The 22,041-nt window shown below is 42.9% G+C and overlaps 1 protein-coding gene across 3 annotated transcripts in view; it reads right to left on the reverse strand.

The window, feature by feature from the left end:
• Positions 1–22,041, reverse strand: part of CRIM1 (cysteine rich transmembrane BMP regulator 1) — a 208,590-nt gene that overhangs the window by 81,742 nt on the left and 104,807 nt on the right. For all 3 annotated transcript variants that reach the window (XM_029232033.1, XM_029232035.1, XM_029232034.1), the window contains exon 5: positions 4,842–4,963. In XM_029232033.1, the coding sequence (XP_029087866.1) occupies positions 4,842–4,963 (122 nt within the window). The remainder of the gene's footprint in view (positions 1–4,841; positions 4,964–22,041) is intronic.

The raw sequence follows: 22,041 nt of genomic DNA on the forward strand, positions 1-22,041 counted from the left end.
AAATGGAGAAAAAATCCAAATAGGTATACTTCTGTTGCTTTTTCTCTTTAATATCTCAGTAGAAAATGGCTAATGTCTTGCCTCTGGTCTCCTTTCACTGGGGGTAAGCTGTATAGGAAGCAAGTGGGCAGACTTAAGAAGTCAAAAGAGAGACAACTGTATGACAGATGAGAAATGTCTGAAAATTTCTCCATAAATCAGAGACAAACTGATGTAATCACAAAGACAGGGTACATGAGCTTCCAGATAGCTACAGGAGGAAAACACCTTTTCTATGGGGGGGAAGCAGGGTGTGTGTGCTAGAGAATACCAGGCAGATACTACTTCAGGATAAGGGAAGGGGAACAATACTTACAAAATAGGACTGCAAAAGACTGTATCACTGTTAAGCAATATTAGCTTGATAAGACCCCAGGAACACAACAGATGCTCAATAAATGCATACTGAGTGGAATATTTCTTTCAAAGTGCCATATTCTCTCCATCACTGTAGAAGTAGACCTTATGTCCCTAGAAATATTACTGAGTATTATTGCTAAACAGACAATGGGTTATCAGAAGTTTTTGTACTAATTTTCTTAACAAACTGCAGGTCTCAGTTTTCTAGGCCCAAATTTTACATGAGGAGCAAGCTGACTTTGGCTATGGCTCTCCTGTGACTGATGGATTTGACATGTTAGTGTGTCTGATGCTGGAAGAGTCAGTTAGTGGCTACAACACTCAAACCATGATGTTCTAGTTTGGATTTCTGTGCAAGTACATTGGACAACTGATCATATCTAAGCAACCAAATGACTGTTTCCATATTCTGTATGTGGATGACTTCCCTATTCAAACCCAAATGCCTCTAGAAGTGAGTGAGCTGGGCCAGTGTAAGGCAATAGGGTGTACTGTAACCAAATGGAGAACACATGTCAATCTAAAAGTAGAGGCCAGGGCTTCCCTGGTGGCACAGTGGTTGAGAGTCCGCCTGCTGATGCAGGGGACACGGGTTCGTGTCCCGGTCCGGGAAGATCCCACATGCCGCGGAGCGGCTTGGGCCCGTGCGCCATGGTCGCTGAGCCTGTGCGTCTGAGGCCTGTGCTCCGCAACGGGAGAGGCCACAGCAGTGAGAGGCCCATGTACTGCAAAAAAATAAAAAAATAAAAGTAGAGGCCATCACTCAGCTCCAGCTGACTAATGACAAAAGTTTTGCTTATGGGCAGGAGCAGACACAGAACTGTTTCTTGAAGAAGATCTGGGATTATTCAACACTGCTGTGGAGGTCATACTTCTAGGGGATGATACTGATGTCTTCTAGTTTACACAAAAGGAGCTCAATCATACCACCTGTTCCTTTGGTTTCTAAACAACAGGGTTCTCATTCAACCAATACCTCACAGGTCCTCCTTTCAGCCCTCAGTCACAGACCATAACAATCCGATGGGCAACTCTCCCCTCCCCCCCCAATAAAACCAAACCCAACAGAAAAGAGAATGAATATTTATGGAGAATGTTCTTTCCATCTATTCATCTAGGCTAATGTTTTCAAAACTCAAAAGTTCTTGAATTCTCTGTGAATATTTTTTAACCTTCTGTGTTCACTGTAACGCTTATCTTAAAAAATAACGTAAGCATATGGATCACCTGGATGGCAGCTTAGGAGCCGGGTGCTGGCAGGCAATCTCTGTTTCTGCACATGGGGTTAGTTAACATGCAACCCACTGTCTCCTGAACTGGGGTTCCCAGATCCATTCCTACATGTTCCTACATGTTTGGGGGTTTCTCAAAATCAATAAATAGTCCTCTAAGCACCCAGGTTCCAGCCGGGTGTCAAACTCACCTCTGAAAACTGCTTTCGCTGAGGTGTATTTTAATATTTTGCTTTTGCTTTTTATTGAGAAGAGCAGCCAGAGGAAATCTGTTTCCACATTTAAGGGATTAAAGCAACTAAGGATAGGATCTACTGTGTCATCCAGCACTCTCCTTTCAAGCTTCCATATGAGCAGAGGGTTGCCCTGTTCAGCAGGCTTCTTGTCTCTAAAAATAAGAACTGCAGATCTGATTCTATCTCCTTTTTCACTTTGATGGCCAGGACGCTGGGGGCCTAACTTGACATTTAACTCCAACAATTAAATAGACAGATGCTATGGCCTGCATACCTGTAGGCACTTTATTTTTGCTTTTCATTTTCAACTTTTACATACAACTCTACGGTTCTGATTCTCTTTTCTCATTAATATTTTACCACTATGTTATTGTATCTGTTCTCAGTGTAAAGTTGCCTCAAATCCTTTGTGCATAAGCAAGGCTTTATATATATATATATATATTTTAAAGCTACATATATATATATGGCTTATTAAAATATGTATATATAAAATAGTCCTCTGCTCATCTGGGCAATGATAATGAATTTTTGATATGTAATATCCTCTAATGGTGACCTTATGACAACAGTAAGATTTTCCCAGGGCACCAGTTGCCAAATAAACAAACAAACACATACACTTACATACGAATATATGTATGTGTGGAGGGGAGGTGTGTGTATGTGTGTATGTATATGACAAAAAAAGTGAAATACAGGCTTTGAGACAGAATTCCATACACACTATTCTGTGGGATTTTGAATCTTCAGAGGACTGTAGTTTCTAGTCTCATCTACAATTGAATGACTAATATAGAAATAGACACACTGTAGCAGGACACGAAATAAAGCAAAGATCACCCAACCAATTTATGGTGGCAAGAAACAGGCAAACACCAGAAATCCTGTGACTGCTTTGTCATCTCAACATTTTCTCACAGCTGAAGGCAAGTCCTGTTCCTGAAGTGACTTCTATAAATGGGCTCTATAAATGGGGGCAAGGGCACTGAGGGGGCGGGGGGCAGTTATCAACTGTCCAACCGTATCACACTGGGGAGAGATGTAAAGTTAATGTCCTGATGAGAAAGTCATGACACTTGGGTTTCTATAATCAAGAAGCAAGGAAAGAAGAAAGGCACTCCTCTAGAGGTGATGTTTCCTGGGGACAAGAGACCTAAGATTAAAGCGTAGGGCAGTAAAGATGGTGAATTCCCACAAAGTAAGCCCTCTATGGGCTGATAATTAACAGCCACTCTAGAGGGAACTAAGATGATATGAATCAGATCACTTGCTCACTCACCCACCCAACTACGCATCAGAAGCTGGGTGCACTCTGAGAGGCAGGCAATGTGCTAATAACACAGACACAAGGATAGATTCTCTGTTCTCTGGCAGTTCAGATTCTAGCATGAGAGAAAGACATGCAGAGGAATGAATACTGGAAGGAAGCACGTCTGAGATGCTGGGAGCCCAGGACAAGAACCAACTATTTCTGTCTCAATGGTACAAGTTAAATATTCACAAAACGCCACCTACAATCAACTAACTTCAGCAATACCAGAGGCTTGGCCATTTGCTGGTGGTTAACAGACATTACTACTGGCTGGATAATAACACGGGTGGGGAGAAGCACTGAGAAGAGATTTATGCACATGGAACTTTTCCTGCACCTCTCCCTGCCTGCTTGTATTTATAAAGGTCTTTAAGTCAGGAGCCTCCGCTCACCTTCTCCATCCCCCTGCCATGTCCAGAACAGCATCTTTGGATATGAACAGGAGGTGGGCACACAAAATTATAAAGACTATTTGCTCTTGAGGCACAATTTCAAGTGCTTCACATATAAAACCTCATTTAATTTACTGTTATTCACTCCATTTGACAGATGTGGCAACTGAGGCCCAGGGAGACCAAGGGATGCCCAAAGTTACACAGCTACTAAGTGGAGGAACTAGTTTTCAAACTGAAGTCTTTTAATTGTAGTCTATGTTCTTTTCTAACCACAAAGCCATACTACGAGTATTTCTTCAAAGCAAAGCAAAGCAAAGCAAAACAAAACAAAATATGCAGCCACTGGACTAAAAACTACAGGACTCGGCGAAACAGGTCTGGACTTTAATATAACCTTTTCTTGTGGGGGAGGGGCAGCTTGGGAGGAGGGCAGAAAATCTTCTGAACCCCGATTTCTTGTAGGCAGCAAATATGGACGCTTCTATATGCATAATTTTGTTCTATTTGTCCAAATCCAAAATCATTTTCCTTGTGTGTCTAGGTGTTGACTAAATAATGTCCTCTAAAATTACTGACATTTCACTTACTTGAGTTTATTCTTTGTTTTTCTTCTGAAAATTCTGATAGAGGGACATGTTTTAGGCTCTCCTCCCTTCTAGCATCTAAATTCAATAAACGCCAGGTCATCACACACCAAGAGAGAAAGGTGGATTCTATTTGAAGTAATCTTATGACTAAAGGATCGTTTTTCTGGTCCACAAGGTTCCAGCTCCAACTAGGCCAATACTACTGACCAAGTAATGGCCAGAGGTGTTTCCTCTAAGTAGGAAAATGCTCAACTAAAGGAACAGTGTCTTTTCTCTTTCAAATTGTGGATACTCCAATGTGGTGTTAGTTACAAAGATTACCTCTGACAATAATGCAATGAGATCTTGAATGATAGGAGGGATACGACCACATTTTCCATGATCCTTTTCTTGCAAAATCCTAAAATTTCTGAACTACCGAAACACAGCAGAATATGATGGCAACATGCAGTCTGTAATTACACTTCCAAAATGCTCTTTCTAATGGATGGAATGATGATTCCTTTCCTAACTTTCTCTACTGCCTAGTGGGATCTTAAACAAATATTCTTTCTGAGTTTCATCAAGTCCCTGAGTATATTCTCTGCCTTTTAAAAGACAGAAACAGCTAGATTGAACCCTCCCTCCTCCTCCTGCACAAATGTACACTCTCTGAGAACAAGAGAAACCCCACGTACCATTAACACATTCAAAGACATCACAGCACTTTCCAGGTGTCCCATCTCCACGAGAGACTATGCGGGGAGTGGATCCCACCTCACACACGGGGAAACCACATAAGCCAGAGAGACACTCGCATCTGAAACCAAAGAAAAGGGAAGGAAAACCCCATGAATAAACAACAACATAGAAGTCGGGAGACCACAAACAAAGTGGCTGTGGAAAACTATTCACCCCTCTCTATGACACTGTCCTGTTTATCTGGTGTCGCTGGGGAATGGGGGGCGGGTCCTAACATAATTGGCATTCCAAATAACTAAGGCTCATCTCCTTAGTATACGCCCAGATATTTAACGTTAACCATTTTGACAGAAATATTCCTAAAATGCATTACTTCATTTCTTACTTAACCAGACTGGTATTGAGCATAACAAACATTTTCTTGATGACTCAGGGCCATCTTTACATGCATACATTATCCTGTTACTCCAGACATCAGTGATGCTTACACGGTCTGACACAGAATGATGCTCCTGCGTTAAATGATTCTATGTTGCTACTTGGTTGCTGTTGACCTTTAGGTGTTTTTCAGCAAATTTTCTGACTCGTCTTTCAACTAATAGGTTATTAGTTTGGCTTTTTTTTTTTTTTTTTTTTAATCTTTGTGATTGTGTCTAGTAGCATCCTCCTCTGGAGCTACATTAATTAATTTATAATTGTGTATAATAAAAGAAATAGATTCTGATTGAAGACCGAGGAGCTTTATAAATAAAGGGCATAAGCTTTAGCAAATGGAGTTTGTGACAGCTATCTGGAAGCTGAAAGTCTTAATGTTTTGGATCTTCTAGGCTGCATGTGTGCATTTCTCTGAATGCAAACTACCTCTGTTGGCTCTCACCCTTAACTTCAACTCCGCTGCAAAAGTTGCCTGACCACAGGAAAATAAGAGGCAGGTAAATATAAGAGGAGAAAAAGATATTGTCAACTGCCTGATGTTGATGTGTCATAATGAAATAAGAGGCAGGAAATGAGAAGCTCAGGGCAGGAGGGTGTCAGGATGTAACTGTAATACAAGGAAGGAGCAGCTAGACTCTGCCCTGGGACTCCCCTGGCAATGGAAGCGTGGGTCAGAGGGTAGAGAGGATGACTAAGGGAGTTCCCAGGTTGGCAGGAGTGAAAGGAAGACATCCTAAAAAGAGACATCCTTGCCAGAAGTATGTGGGTATTTATGTACCAGAGAGGCCAAGATCAGGGGAGGGTAACATTCCCAGCAAGGAAGAACCATTAGCACATTAATTCTGTTTTTTCCCTCTTCTTATTTGATTGTTTTGTTCTATTTTTCTTTGCATCTTTCATAAATTAAAATATGACTGTTGTCCACAAGTACTTCCATAATCAGGCCTAGAGGTTTAATGACATTTATAGTTAACTGTGGAACTAAAAAGGAAACGAATTAAGTTAAAATTTGCACCAAACACCATTAAAGCCACTGGAAAGGTGTGAATATCCCCTCTCAGGCTTCTTCCTTGTGGGGAGATGGTTATATACGGATTATATTGGAGAAGAGGGTGTTAGGTAATTAAAGTTTTGCTGCAATGGTATTTCTGACTATGGTTTAAAATAAATGTTTGGCTGTTTTGTGTGAGCAAAGCCAGGAGCTCTTGATTCATAATCTCTATTCCTACAGGACAATCACCTTCTACAGCTGAGTAAATATGAACTGAGCTTTTAGTCCCTGGTAAGGTTATCCCACAGTCTCTCATTTTTATGTGCCTAGGCACTGCAGTTTTAAGTAGATGATCATATCCCTGTGACATTACAGTAACAATATTTATTGCACTTGACACTCTGTACAACTTAAACTCTTCAGAGTTTACAGATTAATGGGGGTAGAGTACTGAGAGGCCCCACCCTGATCCCAATATCTGGATGTCATTACAATGAAAGCATCCTACAAGAATAGCTGACTAACCTTTTTCCACATCTTTGGGAATTCCCCTTCTCTCCCACTGACGTGTTCGAGGAAATTACTTTAGGTTAGACACCAAGGAGCGTACGATCAACCAATAAATACCTCCTCTGATGCCTTTCAACCCTTCAGAGACCTTTCCTCAACACTTGCGTGCCAGGCTTTCTGCTGGGCCAACAGAAATCACACCAACCTGAAAACCATGACTAAGTTTGCCCTTTTTACCGCTTTTGACATTTGATCTATTTCCCAACACTGAAACATCTCTCTTGTTTTCTCAGATCCATACAGGTTGTCTCCAGCATGTTGCAGAAGATCTAAAACTGCACAACTGCCTAGTGACCCACTTAGGAAAGGAAAACCCTTTAGGTTGAATTTTTATTTCTAAACCCAGAATGACTGCACACTGAAGACCCAAGGTTTCAGATGCCCTGGTTTTGGCCGGCAGGCTTGCTCCCAGCTCCTTTCCCTTCTCTACCAGCCCCTTGGAAAGCCCTCCCTACTTACTGCCACCTTTTGATTCTTCACAGCTTCCCCGAACCTAAGATTAGCAGATGTTCAAGACCATTAGCACCTTAATAAAGAAGGAACTTATGAAGGAATCAGAAAAGGTTAAAATCTGGGCTGTCATCAGATATCTATCGAGCAAGTATCTATTAGGTTGAGACTTCACGAAACTGCTTTCTTTGTAGATCAAAAATAGTCAAATAGCAATTTCACAGAGTTCAACATAATACAACTCATGTGAGTTATTTTTCGACAGATAGTCTACACACACTCTCAGGTAACAAACGGGGCCTCATCAGGACCCTTATTTGACAAGGAAATTTATTATGTCTATACATAATAAAATCAAACAAGGTTTCCTATCCTGTATTTTCCACTAGAAGAGCCTAGAGGGCACTCCCCTAGAGTCTTCTTGTAGTGAGTCACTGAATTACGGAACAACTGAAGCACTCAGACAGAATCTTGCCCTCATCACCTTTTCTCTTCATTCTTATTATTTTTTTGGTCCCTCCTCCCAATCTCCCTTTTACCCTTTACCACAATGCCTGGATAAACAGCAAGCAATGGAATGGAGAAAACATGTGGATTGGTAGCTAAGGAAACAGACTAACTTATGAGTAAATCGATGTCCACACTTACCCCTCACTTCTAAAACCTTCCCTCCTCCAACTTCTAGGTTCCGACCTGGTCTCCTCTCACCAAAGTCTCCCCTTCTCCCAGTTCATGCCACGCCCATCCTATGGCTCAGTTTTTGTACTTCTGTAGTCAAAAACCTTCAGTTACTCTTCATTTAACTGATCAACTTCTCACCCTAGCATTCAACACTCTCAAGTCCACAGATCTTTATTCGAATTCAATCTCGCAGTATTTCTCTTCATTCTCCTGATGCTACAGTCACCTTCTATTCTCCAAACAAGCCCTCCCTTTGCTGTCTTTCCACTGCTCACCCTACTCTCTCCTGAACATTCCTTATCTAGCCCTCATCTCCAGCTGTCTGTCTATATACCATCTGCCTTTCCAGGCCAACCTCAGATAATAGCTCCTCTCTGAAACCCCAAATACCATACTTCTCTTAGGACATCTGAAGCAGAAGTGCTAAGGGTTTTTAAAGAAAACAAATAAAATAACAATTTTACTGAGATACAATTCACATACTGTAAAATTCACCCTTTTAAAGTATACAATTCAATGGTCTTTATATTCACAGGGTTGTGCTACCATCACTGCTACCTAATTTTAGAACATTTTCATCATCTCATAAAGAAACCCTGTACTTCCCATTTATCCTCTCCCAGCTGCTGGCAACCACGAATCTCTATTCTTTCTCTATGGACCTACCTATTTTGGTCAGTTCACATAAACAGAATCATGGGCTAAGGGCTTTTCAACCTCCAACAAGAAGCAACTTGCGTTTGCCATTTGCCTGAAAAATCAAGCCTTTAATGTTATCCTCAGTATTAAGATAATCATCAGTCAAGGTACCAAACTAATAAATGTCTGCATAATGTAATCACGGCTGCAGCCAGGTAGGTTGGTGAAGCTGTCTTTTTTTCTCTCTCCAGTAGGTAATGGATTCAGCTTAGTGGGTATGTGGGTGGCGGAGTACAAAGACGAACAGCACTCAGAGAAATCATCTAAGCCCCTAGAGGGCACTCCCCTCCTTAGGAGGCCCACGCTGGCTGGCTCTGCAGGCTCAAAGGCAGTGCACACTAATACATTCCCTTCCCGTCGTTTGTTTCCTGGTCTACACAGACAGTCCCAGAGTCCTAGCACAGCTGACAAGGTGCTCCCAAGTCTAGGCTCTACTTCTCCTCTAGCTTCCACATTCTACTGGCCCGTCTACATGCTCCTGCACACGTGAGTAACAATGGCAATCTGCCATTCGCTGAACCCCTACACCCACTCCCATCACTCAGCGCCGCAGCGCAGCGTCCACTCCCGTCACTCAGTGCCACAGCTCAGCGCCCACTCTTCCTCAAATCCCTGCCTCTCTTTTGCCCCAGGTGAATTCCACACAGCCTTAAGGCCACCTCCCTCCAAGGCTTTCTCTGACCAAAAAAGCAACCAGGATTAGTTTTCTCTCCTCTTGGAGTGGACCTGTTCCTCCTATGAAGTCAAAATCCTACTCTTTCTCCTGTGAATTCCCCTAGTGCAGGGGCATGTCTTATTTGTCTTGTAAATGAAAAAATGAATGACATAAAGACATCCAAACAATAATCTAGAATAAACTTTTTTTTTTCATGGCTAGTAAGTCAGAGGTTAGGCCATGCATTGTTTTTACAGTTTTTATGTTTATAAATTTTAAACTCAGGGCTAATTGGTGCAGTGCTTTTCAAAATCAGTCTGTGGAGGGAAAGACTATGGAATTTGTTTAGAATGCGGATTCCAGGGTACCACAGTCATAGACTGTTTCTCAGAGTCTGGGGCAGGGCTCCAGAATCTGCCTGTATAATAAGCTCTCCAGGAGACTCCACTGGGGGGAATCTGGGACCCACTTTCTGAACAACTTGCTCCTAAAGGTGCAGTGTCTCAATCATCACAGTTTAATTTGCACTTTCCATTGGAAAAAGCTATGTACAACTAGTTTTATCATTTTAATTAGTAGCACATTTTGATTAGTAGCACTTGCTCCTGCCTGAATACAGTTGCCTATGAGTGAGAGACACATAGAGTGAAGAAAACCATAACTTTATTTACTATCCAATACCATCCATCATCCACCAGAAAATGGATGACTGCTAGCAAGCCACTTAAACTCTGGGATGCTCAGTTTTCTTGTCCATAATACAAGATGGTTGGACCTTAATGCGCTTTCTCCAAACTATAAAATCCTGTGATTCCATTACTGTCCTTCCCATCACTGCCACAGTCTGATCCCATCTCATCCCCTTCTGCGGCTTCTCCTCACCTGCACCCTGTCCTTGGAGCACACCACCATCTCGCCCTTCCACACCCACCTCCTCCTTACCAAGCACCTCAACCTTCAGGCCCAGCTCCAGATGGGCCTTGTCTCTGACACTGCTTTGTTTTGTTTTGTTTTGGAGGGGAATGCAGGAAAAGAAACAATATACTCAACAAGTTGAAGAATCAACAGTTTGTTTCACCAGAGTGACTAGAGAAACTGTAAAGGATGCTAAACGACAGGGAGTTAGAAGAAGACACCGTGGGGAGAGGAATCCTCTCTGCCACTCCCACCACCACTCAGCAAAGCAGCAAACTGTCAGACTCCTCACCTTCCCCAAGCAGATCCTTATTCCCTGCCCCTTCCTGGAGGGAAAACAACTCAGTGAGGCCCCTGCAAACATGTCTCCCAAACCTGCATTTATTCCACATCCAAACTCAGTGTTGAGCCCTTTGAAAGGGGAGAATCACTGTCTATAAATCAAAACCAACTCTATTCAGGTGGGAAGGAAGGCTCCCTTTACACAAGAATAAATGTGGAATTAAAAGGGCAAAGCACGTGTACTACTAGGATTCCACACAGGGTAACAATGAAACTGTCAGCAAAGGAAGTTACAATGACACATAAAACATATTCTTATCCTGTAAAAAGTATTTTCAACTTTAATTATATCTGATGTACTATCTTTCTATGGATTAAATTTCTTACCTCTTTCTAGGTATGTATAAGTTTAAAAAAGAAAAGAAGACTGCAAATAAAACATCCAAAAAGAAATGGGTTTCCCACCTGAGGGTCCAACTATCCTGATGGAAAACTGCACTCCTCCCTATGGAAGTTTCTTAGGACCACCATGCTTCTCCCGCCTCATTGTAAGATTTACTGCTAAGTAACAAACCCTCCTTCACCCTTTCTCCTGCTCATTCCTCCTGTGATGCCTTACATTTCCACCACCCAGGGGGTTAGGCATGTGCCTTAGTCGCAGCAGCAAGCACACCACCCAGCTCTAAGGATCACACGTGCCTCCTTCCAGAAGCCTCCCCGCTCCTCTTTTCACCTGTAAAACCAGAAACCCCATGTTCTTCACCACTTTCCCTTCAGAGACAACAGCAAACTCACTCTGCATTTTTGGTTGCTGTTGTCATGTTTTGCTTTTTTCTGCGGGGAGCAACTGAAGGATATGCTCCAGTATAGGGACAGTATCAATTGAGGGCAAGTAGGTAAGATATTCCTCTTCATCTCTTACTACGCGGTACTGGCAATAATGATAGAGTCCGCTGTAAGCCCTTAACGACAGTCATTTCAGCTGCCCTCTTCCCAGCTTTCCCAAGGAGCAGACGATTATGGCTGGATCCTCAAGGCTGGCCTGTGGCTCCGGAAACTTATCCTTAGGTGCTAATTTTGAGAGAAAAGTGGTATAAATTGTAGGAAAATAGAGGCAGTGGGCCCGCATGGTTCCTGGAAGATCTATAAATTATCTTGCAGAGCCAAGCCCCACAGTAAGCAGGTGAGGTCAGGAGAAAGCAAGGGCACTTCACGTCGGTTACCGCCTCCACATGACTACTTAAAGAAGAGGAGAGTTGGGGCAGTTCCCAAGAGACTCCCTCCTGCAAGGGAGCCAGAGGCACAGACACACAGCTGGGAAGCACCCCCAGGGCCCATGCCCCTGTTGAACCGTGAGAGCTGGGATCTGGCAGGCATCCTGAACTGCACTCAGTTCAGCCCAACAAGCTGATAACAACCACATCCCAGGACAGGCAGGCTCTCTGCCTTCACCTCCCCGGGCCCGGGGGAAAGACACCGGCGTGTGCTCCCCTGGTGGGCAGGACGGCCGCAGAGGGGGACAGGAGAGGCGCATGGAGACCCAGGCGGGAAAAGCAGGAAGGAGGGGAAACTGGCACGTGGCACTCTGCGAAGGAGGAGGACTGGGTCTGGTGGGGACAGGACCTCGTATCAGAGAAGCGTCAGGTGTTTCCATTTCAGGGCTGGATTCGCCGACCGTATTAGAAATGGATGCTTTGGAACGTGGACTCGGCTTGCTGGTGAACGTGCAGTGATCCCGTAACTACCTGCCGAGTGCGTGTGCGTGTGGTAGGCACTCAGCTGGGTAGGGCTGGGGGTACGCGGGGTCCTGACCCTCCATTTAGGAAGTCTGCTTTAGGGAGGTGTCAGATATACATAATCACAAACCAGAACACAATCGGATGGGGACTATTCTGTCTCCTCCCCGGAGCACGTGACGCACAAACACTAATGACATCAGGACTGAACCTCCTATTTGAATATCCGGACAAATCCTCCACTGCTTGGGTGGCTAATGCTCCTTCACCTCCTCGGAGCTGCCTGCAGCCTGAGCTGCTGCTGAAAGAGCTGACTCCGAGCACCCGTCCACGGGCTCCCTGTGGGCTGTCGATTCCCAGACCTCTCATCCTTGTCATCAGTGCAAAGTGCAAGGTCCTCTGGTCTCCCGTCCTCAAGGGAAGGCACATCCCCACAGAGAATCGCTCTGCTTCCCAGGGACTCATCCTCCCAGGCCCACTGCTCTGCCTTCCCCACCCTTTCCTCTCTCGGCATCTGAACATCGTCACGGAGTATACCACTCAAATCTGTCCTAACCTGGCTCGCCTGAAAACACTACTTCCTTACACTGAGACCATGAATCTCCCCACACTCACCCTTCACCTGGGGTGGAAGGGAGGCAGACGGTCTCCAAGCTGACCGCCGTGGGCTAGCCCACGGAAAGCTACCGCTTTCCTCCCTCATGCAGGCCCTCCCTCTCTGTGACTTTGCCTCCTGCCCATTTCCTACGGGGGTGGAGGTTCAGAGAATGTACTCTGACATCCGGCAGTCTTAGGTTTGAGTTCTGGCCTCTTAGGAGCTGTATGACCTTGGGCAACACATCACCCCTCCAAGCCTCACTTGTACTGCCTGTAGGATGAGGGTGATTAAAGTACCCATATCTCACAGGACTGCTGTGTGGATTAAATAAACTGATATGTGAAAAGTACCCAGGAAAGTGCCTGGAACACAGAAGCCCTCAACACCTGTTAGCTATTTTATGTATATCATTATAAACTGGAAGCTTCCGGGTCTATGTGGAGGAAGCAGTTTCAACATCCTGACCTCGCTTGATCTTTTGGAATCCAGTGACCCTTGCTGCCCCTCCACTTCAGCCACTTACTTTACTAGCCACAGCAATCTCAAATTTCAAGTCAGATATCCTAGTCGCTGAGCACAACGATTCATCCTTCCTTCCAGGTCTCTCAGGCCCAAGCTCCCACTGCACCAACCCTTCAACCTCCCGGAGACATCCACTCCCAAATCTCTCCCTTTTCTTCTTAGCGTGGGCCTCATCCTGATGGTAACTCCTTAACAATACAGCCCAAACCCATGGCGTTTTACCTGAGTCACCACCTTCATGATACTTCTAAATTTCCTGCCCCTTTAACCTCCATCCATATCTTGTCTCTCAACACCAACCCCAAGTCAGTTACACCCAGAGATGGCAAACCTGTCTTCATTCAAAGGGAAGTGGGATGTTGCAGACAACTCTAGAGGGTCTGTGCCCTCTGAAGGGGCTTCACTACTCACTCCATGCAGAAACGTACAGTGTTTGCTATACCTTTCAACTGCTCAAGAGAAGCCAGAGTTTTAAGTCAAGCATCCCAGGTTTTAAATGCTGATGACTAATTTAAAGATGGCAAAAAAAAAAAAAGGCAAATCAAAGAAAACATGTCTTGGGGTCAAATTCAGCCCAAAGGCTGCCAACTGCAAATACCCAAGTTGTTGATGACTGGTGGAGAGAAAAAAAAAAAAAAAGGGTACACACCCAGCAGTAGCTATTCCACCTCTTCAACACTGGAGTCCCTCACCTGTCCAAAGACCTCCATTCATCCCTAAGGATCATTCTGCCAACTAGAGGCACTAAGAGTTGATGCTGTGTGTATATGTGTGAGTAGGGGAGTGTGAGTGGGCACAGATGGGAAGTGTCCATCAAACAAGGGGAAGTGGGGATGGAGGGAAAGACATTCCAGGAAGAGGAAAGAACCTACTCACATCTACAGGGCGAAAAAGAATATAGTGTTTTAGGTTGGAGCAAATGGTTCAGCCACCAGGAGCATATGCTGTGCTGGGATTTGGGACTGGAGGATACTGTGGGGGAACTTGCAGGAGACATGGCTAGTGAGATAGGCCAGAGCTGGTTAACAAGGGGCCCTGCATACCATACTAAGAAGTACCTTTAATTGAAAGCAATAAGAAAGTAATAAATATCTTGAACAAGTGATGGAGTCTTGCCAAGGGATGATTATCTACGAAAAAAACCCAACACTGCCGTGAATTCCATTTTTCTTGAATCATAAAGATAGGCAGGATTAGTGGTAATATTTTTTCCTTTTTCTTTTCTTTTTTTACTGAAGTGTAGTTGACTTTTTTTTTTAAACATCTTTATTGGAGTATAATTGCTTTAAAATGTTAAGTTTCTGCTGTATAACAAAGTGAGTCAGCTATACGTATACATGTATCCCCATATCCCCTCCCTCTTGCGTCTCCCTCCCACCCTCCTTATCCCACCCCTCTAGGTGGTCACAAAGCACCGAGCTGATCTCCCTGTGCTATGCGGCTGCTTCCCACTAGCTATCTCTTTTACATTTGGTAGTGTATATATGTCCGTGCCACTCTCTCACTTTGTCCCAACTTACCCTTCCCCCTCCCCGTGTCCTCAAGTCCATTGTCTATGCCTGCATCTTTATTCCTGTCCTGCTCCTAGGTTCTTCAGAACCTTTTTTTTTTTTTTTTTTAGATTCCATATATATGTGTCAGCATACGGTATTTGTTTTTCTCTTTCCGACTTACTTCACTCTGTATGACAGACTCTATGTCCATCCACCTCACGACAAATAACTCAATTTTGTTTCTTTTTATGGCTGAGTAATATTCCATTGGATATATGTGCCACATCTTCTTTATCCATTCATCTGTCGGTGGACACTTAGGTTGCTTCCGTGTCCTGGCTATTGTAAATAGTGCTGCAATGAACATTGTCGTACATGACTCTTTCTGAAGTATGGTTTTCTCAAGGTATATGCCCAGTAGTGGGATTGCTGGGTTGTATGGTAGTTCTACTTTTAGTTTCTTAAGGAAACTCCATATTGTTCTCCATAGTGGCTGTATCAATTTACATTCCCACCAACGGTGCAAGAGGGTTCCCTTTTCTAGTGGTAATGTTTTAAGTTGCAAGACACATTAAAAGTTTAAAAATCAATGACCACAGTAGCCTAGAATGCCCTTTCCTCTTTCTCCATCTGGTGAACTCTGACTCATTCTTAAAGACTGAGCTCAAAAGTCAAATCCAACAGTTTTCCAAATAGGATCTCTTTGCTCTGTGAGCTTACTGTTTTTTGCACACTTCTATCTCTAAAGCACGTGGCCCTCTAAATTGCATTGTTTTCTACATGTTTGCCTTTCCTTTATTTATGAATTTTAACATCTTTATTGGAGTATAATTGCTTTACAATGGTGTGTTAGTTTCTGCTTTATAACAAAGTGAATCAGCTATACATATACATAAATCCCCATATCTCCTCCCTCTTGTGTCTCCCTCCCACCCTCCCTATCCCACCCTTCTAGGTGGTCACAAAGCACCGAGCTGATCTATGCGGCTGCTTCCCACTTGCTATCTATTTTACATTTGGTAGTATATATAAGTCCATGCCACTCTCTCACTTCGTCATAGCTTACCCTTCCCCCTCCCAGTGTCCTCAAGTCCATTCTCTACGTCTGTGTCTTTATTCCTGTCCTGCCCCTAGATTCTTCATAACCATTTATTTTTTTAAGATTCCATATATATGTGTTAGCATACGGTATTTGTTTTTCTCTTTCCGACTTACTTCACTCTGTATGGCAGACTCTAGGTCCATCCACCTCACTACAAATAACACAATTTTGTTTCTTTTTATGGCTGAGTAACATTCCATTGTATATATGTGCCACATCTTCTTTCTCCAAAGAAGATATACAGATAGCCAACAAACACATGAAAGAATGCTCAACATCACTAATCATTAGAGAAATGCAAATCAAAACAACTATGAGGTATCACCTCACACCAGTCAGAATGGCCATCATCAAAAAATCTAGAAACAATAAATGCTGGAGAGGGTGTGGAGAAAAGGGAACCCTCTTGCACTGTTGGTGGGAATGTAAATTGATACAGCCACTATGGAGAACAGTATGGAGGTTCCTTAAAAAACTAAAAATAGAACTACCATACGACCCAGCAATCCCACTACTGGGCGTATACCCTGAGAAAACCATAATTCAAAGAGTCATGTATCACAATGCTCACTGCAGCTCTGTTTACAATAGCCAGGACATGGAAGCAACCTAAGTGTCCATCGACAGATGAATGGATAAAGAAGATGTGGCATGTATATGCCTTTCCTTTAGATGGTAAGCTCCTTGACATCAGTGTCTACATCTTATTCCTACAAGGTTAGCAATAACATCCAGCGCATGATAAACACTCGAATATTTGTTCTCCACACAGACTAAAAACACTGTGGGATTCTGATGCTAGGACTTGCCACAGCTTAACTATCTATAAATTTAACCAAAAGCATATACTGTGGTAGGCAATGATGAGATTGAGACTTACAAGGTGCAACCTTGTCCTCAAAAAAGTACACAATCTAATGTCTTAGGAAGTGTCATAAGAGTCTTCAAGAATCCATGATCTAGTGATGGAGATCAGAGTACTCCATCATCTTATCGTAAGAGTCATGACATACAAACAAAGGTAAAATCAGGAAAGGTTCATTTAAAATGCACTTGTCTGTGTGATACATTCACAACAGACTAACCGAGCATCAAGTCCAAGAGAAACCAGCTGCCTCCACCTTCAGGGCTGCAGTCAAGCAGTTAAACATCTGCTGGGCAAATATAACCCTGAACCCTCTGCACTCTGTGTCCACACAGTAGAGTCCTATCACTTACATCCCACGTAACGGTGCAGATGAAGAGTAAAATACAGTACACCAAATGTGGGGTTGCTTCTGGCATTTCCAGAAGAGGTAGGGTTTGAATATGTTAGATTTGCTTATTAGTTATGTAAACAGCTTCACAAAACATTTTTGCAGAACTGTCTGGAGCTGTTCTCCCGTTCAGCTGTCAGGATGGTGATGATTTCAAATGAGGGTGGGTGGGGAAAGCCCTCTGAGGTTCAATACTATCCAGGCTGTGCATTCCGCTTTCCAACTTAATCCACAGTCTTATGGAATTCAGCTGAGTTACTCTCTTTGAGTGAGAGTCAGAAGGCCATGTCTTTATCATCTGGTGATGGCCAGGCTCACTCAGATCAAACTGAAAGCCTCTGAGTGAGAGCCCTGAGCTTTGTTTCAGGACTGAAACAAATATAAACTAAGACTAGACACTGGTCTAATGCATGGTGAAACGCCAAAGACACAAGGCACTAGTATAGGAAGTGCAGGGCTTCCACATCTGAAGTGAATTATTGACAAATTAAACTCTCTACTAGGGAGATAGTTCATCTCCAATGGGCAAGGGCTTTACTTCTAGGAAAGCATATTTTCTTCATTCTGGGGATAAGTCCAATAATAACATGGAATTCCTACAATTATTTTGTTTTAAAAACATCAGAGTTTAATATAGACTCTGGCTTTTTTCGTCATGAGTTGACTTGCTCTTTTGGGCCAAAAATTACTGTGACAGAGGGCAACAGAATAGATGTTCTTTTCTTAGTTGAGAAAGAAGGGCTTCAAATATATTTCCAAATTTTTCTGCATGTGTTTAGAAACAGAGAGAATGCTACCATGACAGCATGTCAAGAGTCAGGAATGTTTTAAATCTGTGCTATGCTAATCCATATTTTACATATTGGATAACTTAATTTATTCCCCAAAAGAAGCTGGATAATTATTCAAATTAAAGGGAACAACCAAAAAGTGAACTGAATTAGAGATATTTGTCTACTAGAAGATTAATCTTATCAAAAAACCCCCAAAACTGTTAGTAAGTGCCGTCTTCTTCAAGACGAGGTCTTGGGAACAGATGGACATGATAATTCATTACAAGATTCTTAATTTGATAAAGTACTTTTGAAAATGAATATTCAGGGATAATTTCCACTGGTTAGTTTCCATAAGCATGATACACGCAACTTAATTACCTAGCACACTGTTAAGAGCGTAGGGATCTACAATAACTGTTATTTGATGGTCTAAAGAACTTAACACCATCTCAAAGAACTAAGGGGGGGCTCCCTGAGCTTTGAAAAGGAACCTGCCTTTTCTGAGCCACATGCAGGAAGTTTCTGGCTTTGACATCCGTGTCTGGTTGGGCTGATGTGCCCTGTGATGACAGTCTTGTCCTCCGTGTTCCTGACCCTTGTGTAATCCTCCCACCCACCCTCTGGCCCCTCAACACCCTCCTAAAGGCGTCAACCAGCAGAATGATAGGCTGAGGCTCTGCAGTCAAGGCTTGACTGGGGAGCTCTGGAAAGCTGAATCACCCAAGTGTAAGTGTAGCAGCAAAGTCTTGACACTGTCCCTCCAAGACTATTACTCAAAGGCGGAGAGATGTTAATGGAGCAGAGGGATACAATGGGACTTCTCTGTAAGATCATACCTGTAGATTCCAAGCTTTGAAACTACAGGCAAATATGGAGGGATATGAAAAATGATCATCAGTGATTCTGTGTGTGTGTGTGTGTGTGTGTTCCCTTCTTATTACCTTCCAAAGGTCTGCGACTTTTCTGAGACTGGTGGAGGTAATATTTGTAAGGTAATAAGTTCCTTCAAGCCTTGTCCCTATCTTATTCATTACCACCAAGCCCAGTGTTCTCTGTCTTCCATGAGGTTCTCAATGAGTCTTGGCCATTTAACTGAGCATTTCCAAATCTGCACCTTGTTTTCACTCACTGTAGCTTTGTGGTTAGATTAATTTTTTTTTAATTAATTAATTTTTTTTTGGTTGTGTTGGGTCTTTGTTGCTGCGTGTCGTCTTTCTCTAGTTGCAGTGAGCAGGGGCTACTCTTTGTTGCGGTGCGCAGGCTTCTCACTGTGGTGGCTTGTCTTGTTGCGGAGCACGGGCTCTAGGCGCGTGGGCTTCAGTAGTTGTGGCACACGGGTTCAGTAGTTGTGGCTCACGGGCTCTAGAACGCAGGCTCAGTAGTTGTGGCGCACGGGCTTAGTTGCTCTGCAGCATGTGGGATCTTCCTGGACCAGGGCTCGAACCCGTGTCCCCTGCATTGGCAGGCAGATTCTTAACCACTGCGCCACGAGGGAAGTCCCGTGGTTAGATTAATTTTGCTGTAACTCAAGCGCTTCTGAAAGGAAAAGACAACCTGCCAAAGATTCCATTCTGTTGGCTTCAGCGGGGATGAGTCAATTTCAGGCTATAAATTCTGAAACCCCGGAAAGCTTCTTTTCTAAATATCTACATCCAGTCACAAGAAACATCGTGCAGCAATCTGCTAAGACTCTATTATTGTAATACAATACAGTACCAACAAGACAAATTTTCTTGAGAGCACAGAGAAATCAGGATGGAGGAATGGGAACTAAGCATCCTAGATTTTCAACCTGAAGCAGCAGAGTATGACTATCTAGATGTTGTGGTAAAGGAAAAAAAATTCATGACCTTCATTCTGGTCATGGGCTGTATATCTGATGTATCTTTCTGATACAACAGGGTTAGGCATCCTTCCTTTTTTCTTGTTTCCTTTCCTGGAATTACAGTGTTTGTAGCTGTTATAATATGACACAGTATGAGTGAGAAATTGTCTTCTAAGGTCAATGTCTTACAAGACAGAAATAAAACTGAGGCTCAAACAAAGAAAAGGGAACTTAACTCAGTAGACCATTTTTTATTTTAAGAGACATAGAAAGAAATGGTGTAATCATAAAGTTAGGAACAGAATCTAAACCTCTTCCACAAATATAATGCTCTCTGTGTGTATATACAAGTTAGTGTGAAATAAAGAAAAATGCAATAAAAATATGGAGACGCTGCATAAAGAGGAGTGACAGGGAAGAGAGACAAAGACAGACTTTACCTTAAGGGAAGTGGGGTAGCAACAGCTGGGGAAAGACAGGTACAAATACTGGTGTGGGAGCCAGCCAGCAGCCATGCACAGGCTGATGGGAGTTCATGGTGGTGAGCATGCAGGGGTACGAGGATGCCACACCCAGCACGCTCCCCACAACGTACCCAGAAAGGCAGGCCGACAGGCAGAGATATCCACATTCAATGAGAAAGCAGTTTAACACAGTAAGTCCTTATCTTATGGATTCAGCCTTTGGCCACACAGTCTCTGCTCCTGCTATATAAGGGGCTATCTAGTTACAGATATTAAAAAAAAAAACAACAACTAACTAGCAATATTCAACTAGCCATTAACCAACAGGCAATCTATTTTGTTGGATTACCACTCAGTTTTCACAATTCAACCAGTTCTGAGCATCCTGGTTTAAATTATTAGTCTAAGAAAAAATTATTACTATTATTTCATTTTGCCTTTCCTATTTTTTTTAAAAGAAAATGGAAAAAAAAGAAAAAGTAACCGTAATTCTACTATGACTTCCTTTGGACTTTATCCCCTTCATGATGAAAACCATATATCTCTCCCATTATCTTCTGAGTTCTGGGATTTTCTAAAATTTCCCTTCTCATTTCTTTCTCAGGAGTCTCCTATCACCAGCAGATTGGGGTGTTTTTTTTTTTTCCCCTCTCTAAAGGGTTTGGGAAAAGTCAAAAAATTTAAATTTAAGTAGAAGCTACTTTTGAGATCATCAAATCCCTCCACCCCTCCTTCTCTCTCAGGTAAGAAAACAGACCCAGATGTTGTGAGGCTTGCCCAGATTCATGCAGAAGTGGACCTGGATTCTAGAACTCAGTTATCCAGGCACAGGTTTTTTCTGCATAGCACCAGGTGACGTGTGAAGGAGTATTCTTTAGCTGCTGAACGGTCTACTCACATGTACACATTTGCCCACACACTACACTGTAAAAGCAAGTGTATGACATGGAATGTTAGGTCCCCTGAGTGGTGGGGCCGGAGAGGGGCTTTGGGGAGTGAGCTCAGGACCACAGCAGTACGGTGCTAGCTGGTGATTTGTGCTCACAAAGCCTGGCTCTGCCACTCAGCGGGCAGGACCCTTCCTGAAACGGGACAGCCATGCAACCTGCCTCCTGTGGGTGGGGCAGCGCTGGGATTCAGGTTCAGCTACATTTTCACTGGAACTGTACTCAGAATCTAATGTGCTCAAGACATTCTATTAAACGTTTTCGAGAAAACCAAAGTCACATAACAGTCAACATTTTAGCCTACAGATAATCTAAAATTTTTAATTACTTTGGACTAAGAAGAAAAAGTTAAAAATGCTTCCAAATCTTGATTTAAAAATAAAAGAGGATTTTCAGTATAGTCTCAGAAAGCAAGAGATATAAATGTTCTGGATATAGGTTCTGGAAGAGAATCAGACCCTGTAGTCAGAGAGAGGCTGCAGACAGGAGAGAGCTTGGGAACCTGGCTTGATACACTGCACACAACCCAGGAGAAACCCTATTTTAAGTTTTTCAACATTATAAACACTGACTTAATTTATTTCCACCTCAAAATAACTGGATTGGATTTTTCTAAATAACTATTAAGGAATGGATATTTAGAGACAGAAATTGAAAACAGAATGTTTCAAAACAAAAGGTTGGGGACAAATCTCACTAAAGTAAATTTAGAATGGGTGACTGTCAATAACATATTATATTCATTCATCTTCTTAATAAAAACATAAGAACAGTTACATAACAAAGCAAAAGGCATAAG

Source organism: Monodon monoceros, unplaced genomic scaffold (assembly GCF_005190385.1).
Source record: "Monodon monoceros isolate NGI ecotype Baffin Bay Population unplaced genomic scaffold, NGI_Narwhal_1 Super_Scaffold_19, whole genome shotgun sequence".
In the NCBI taxonomy this organism is placed as follows: Eukaryota; Metazoa; Chordata; class Mammalia; order Artiodactyla; family Monodontidae; genus Monodon; species Monodon monoceros.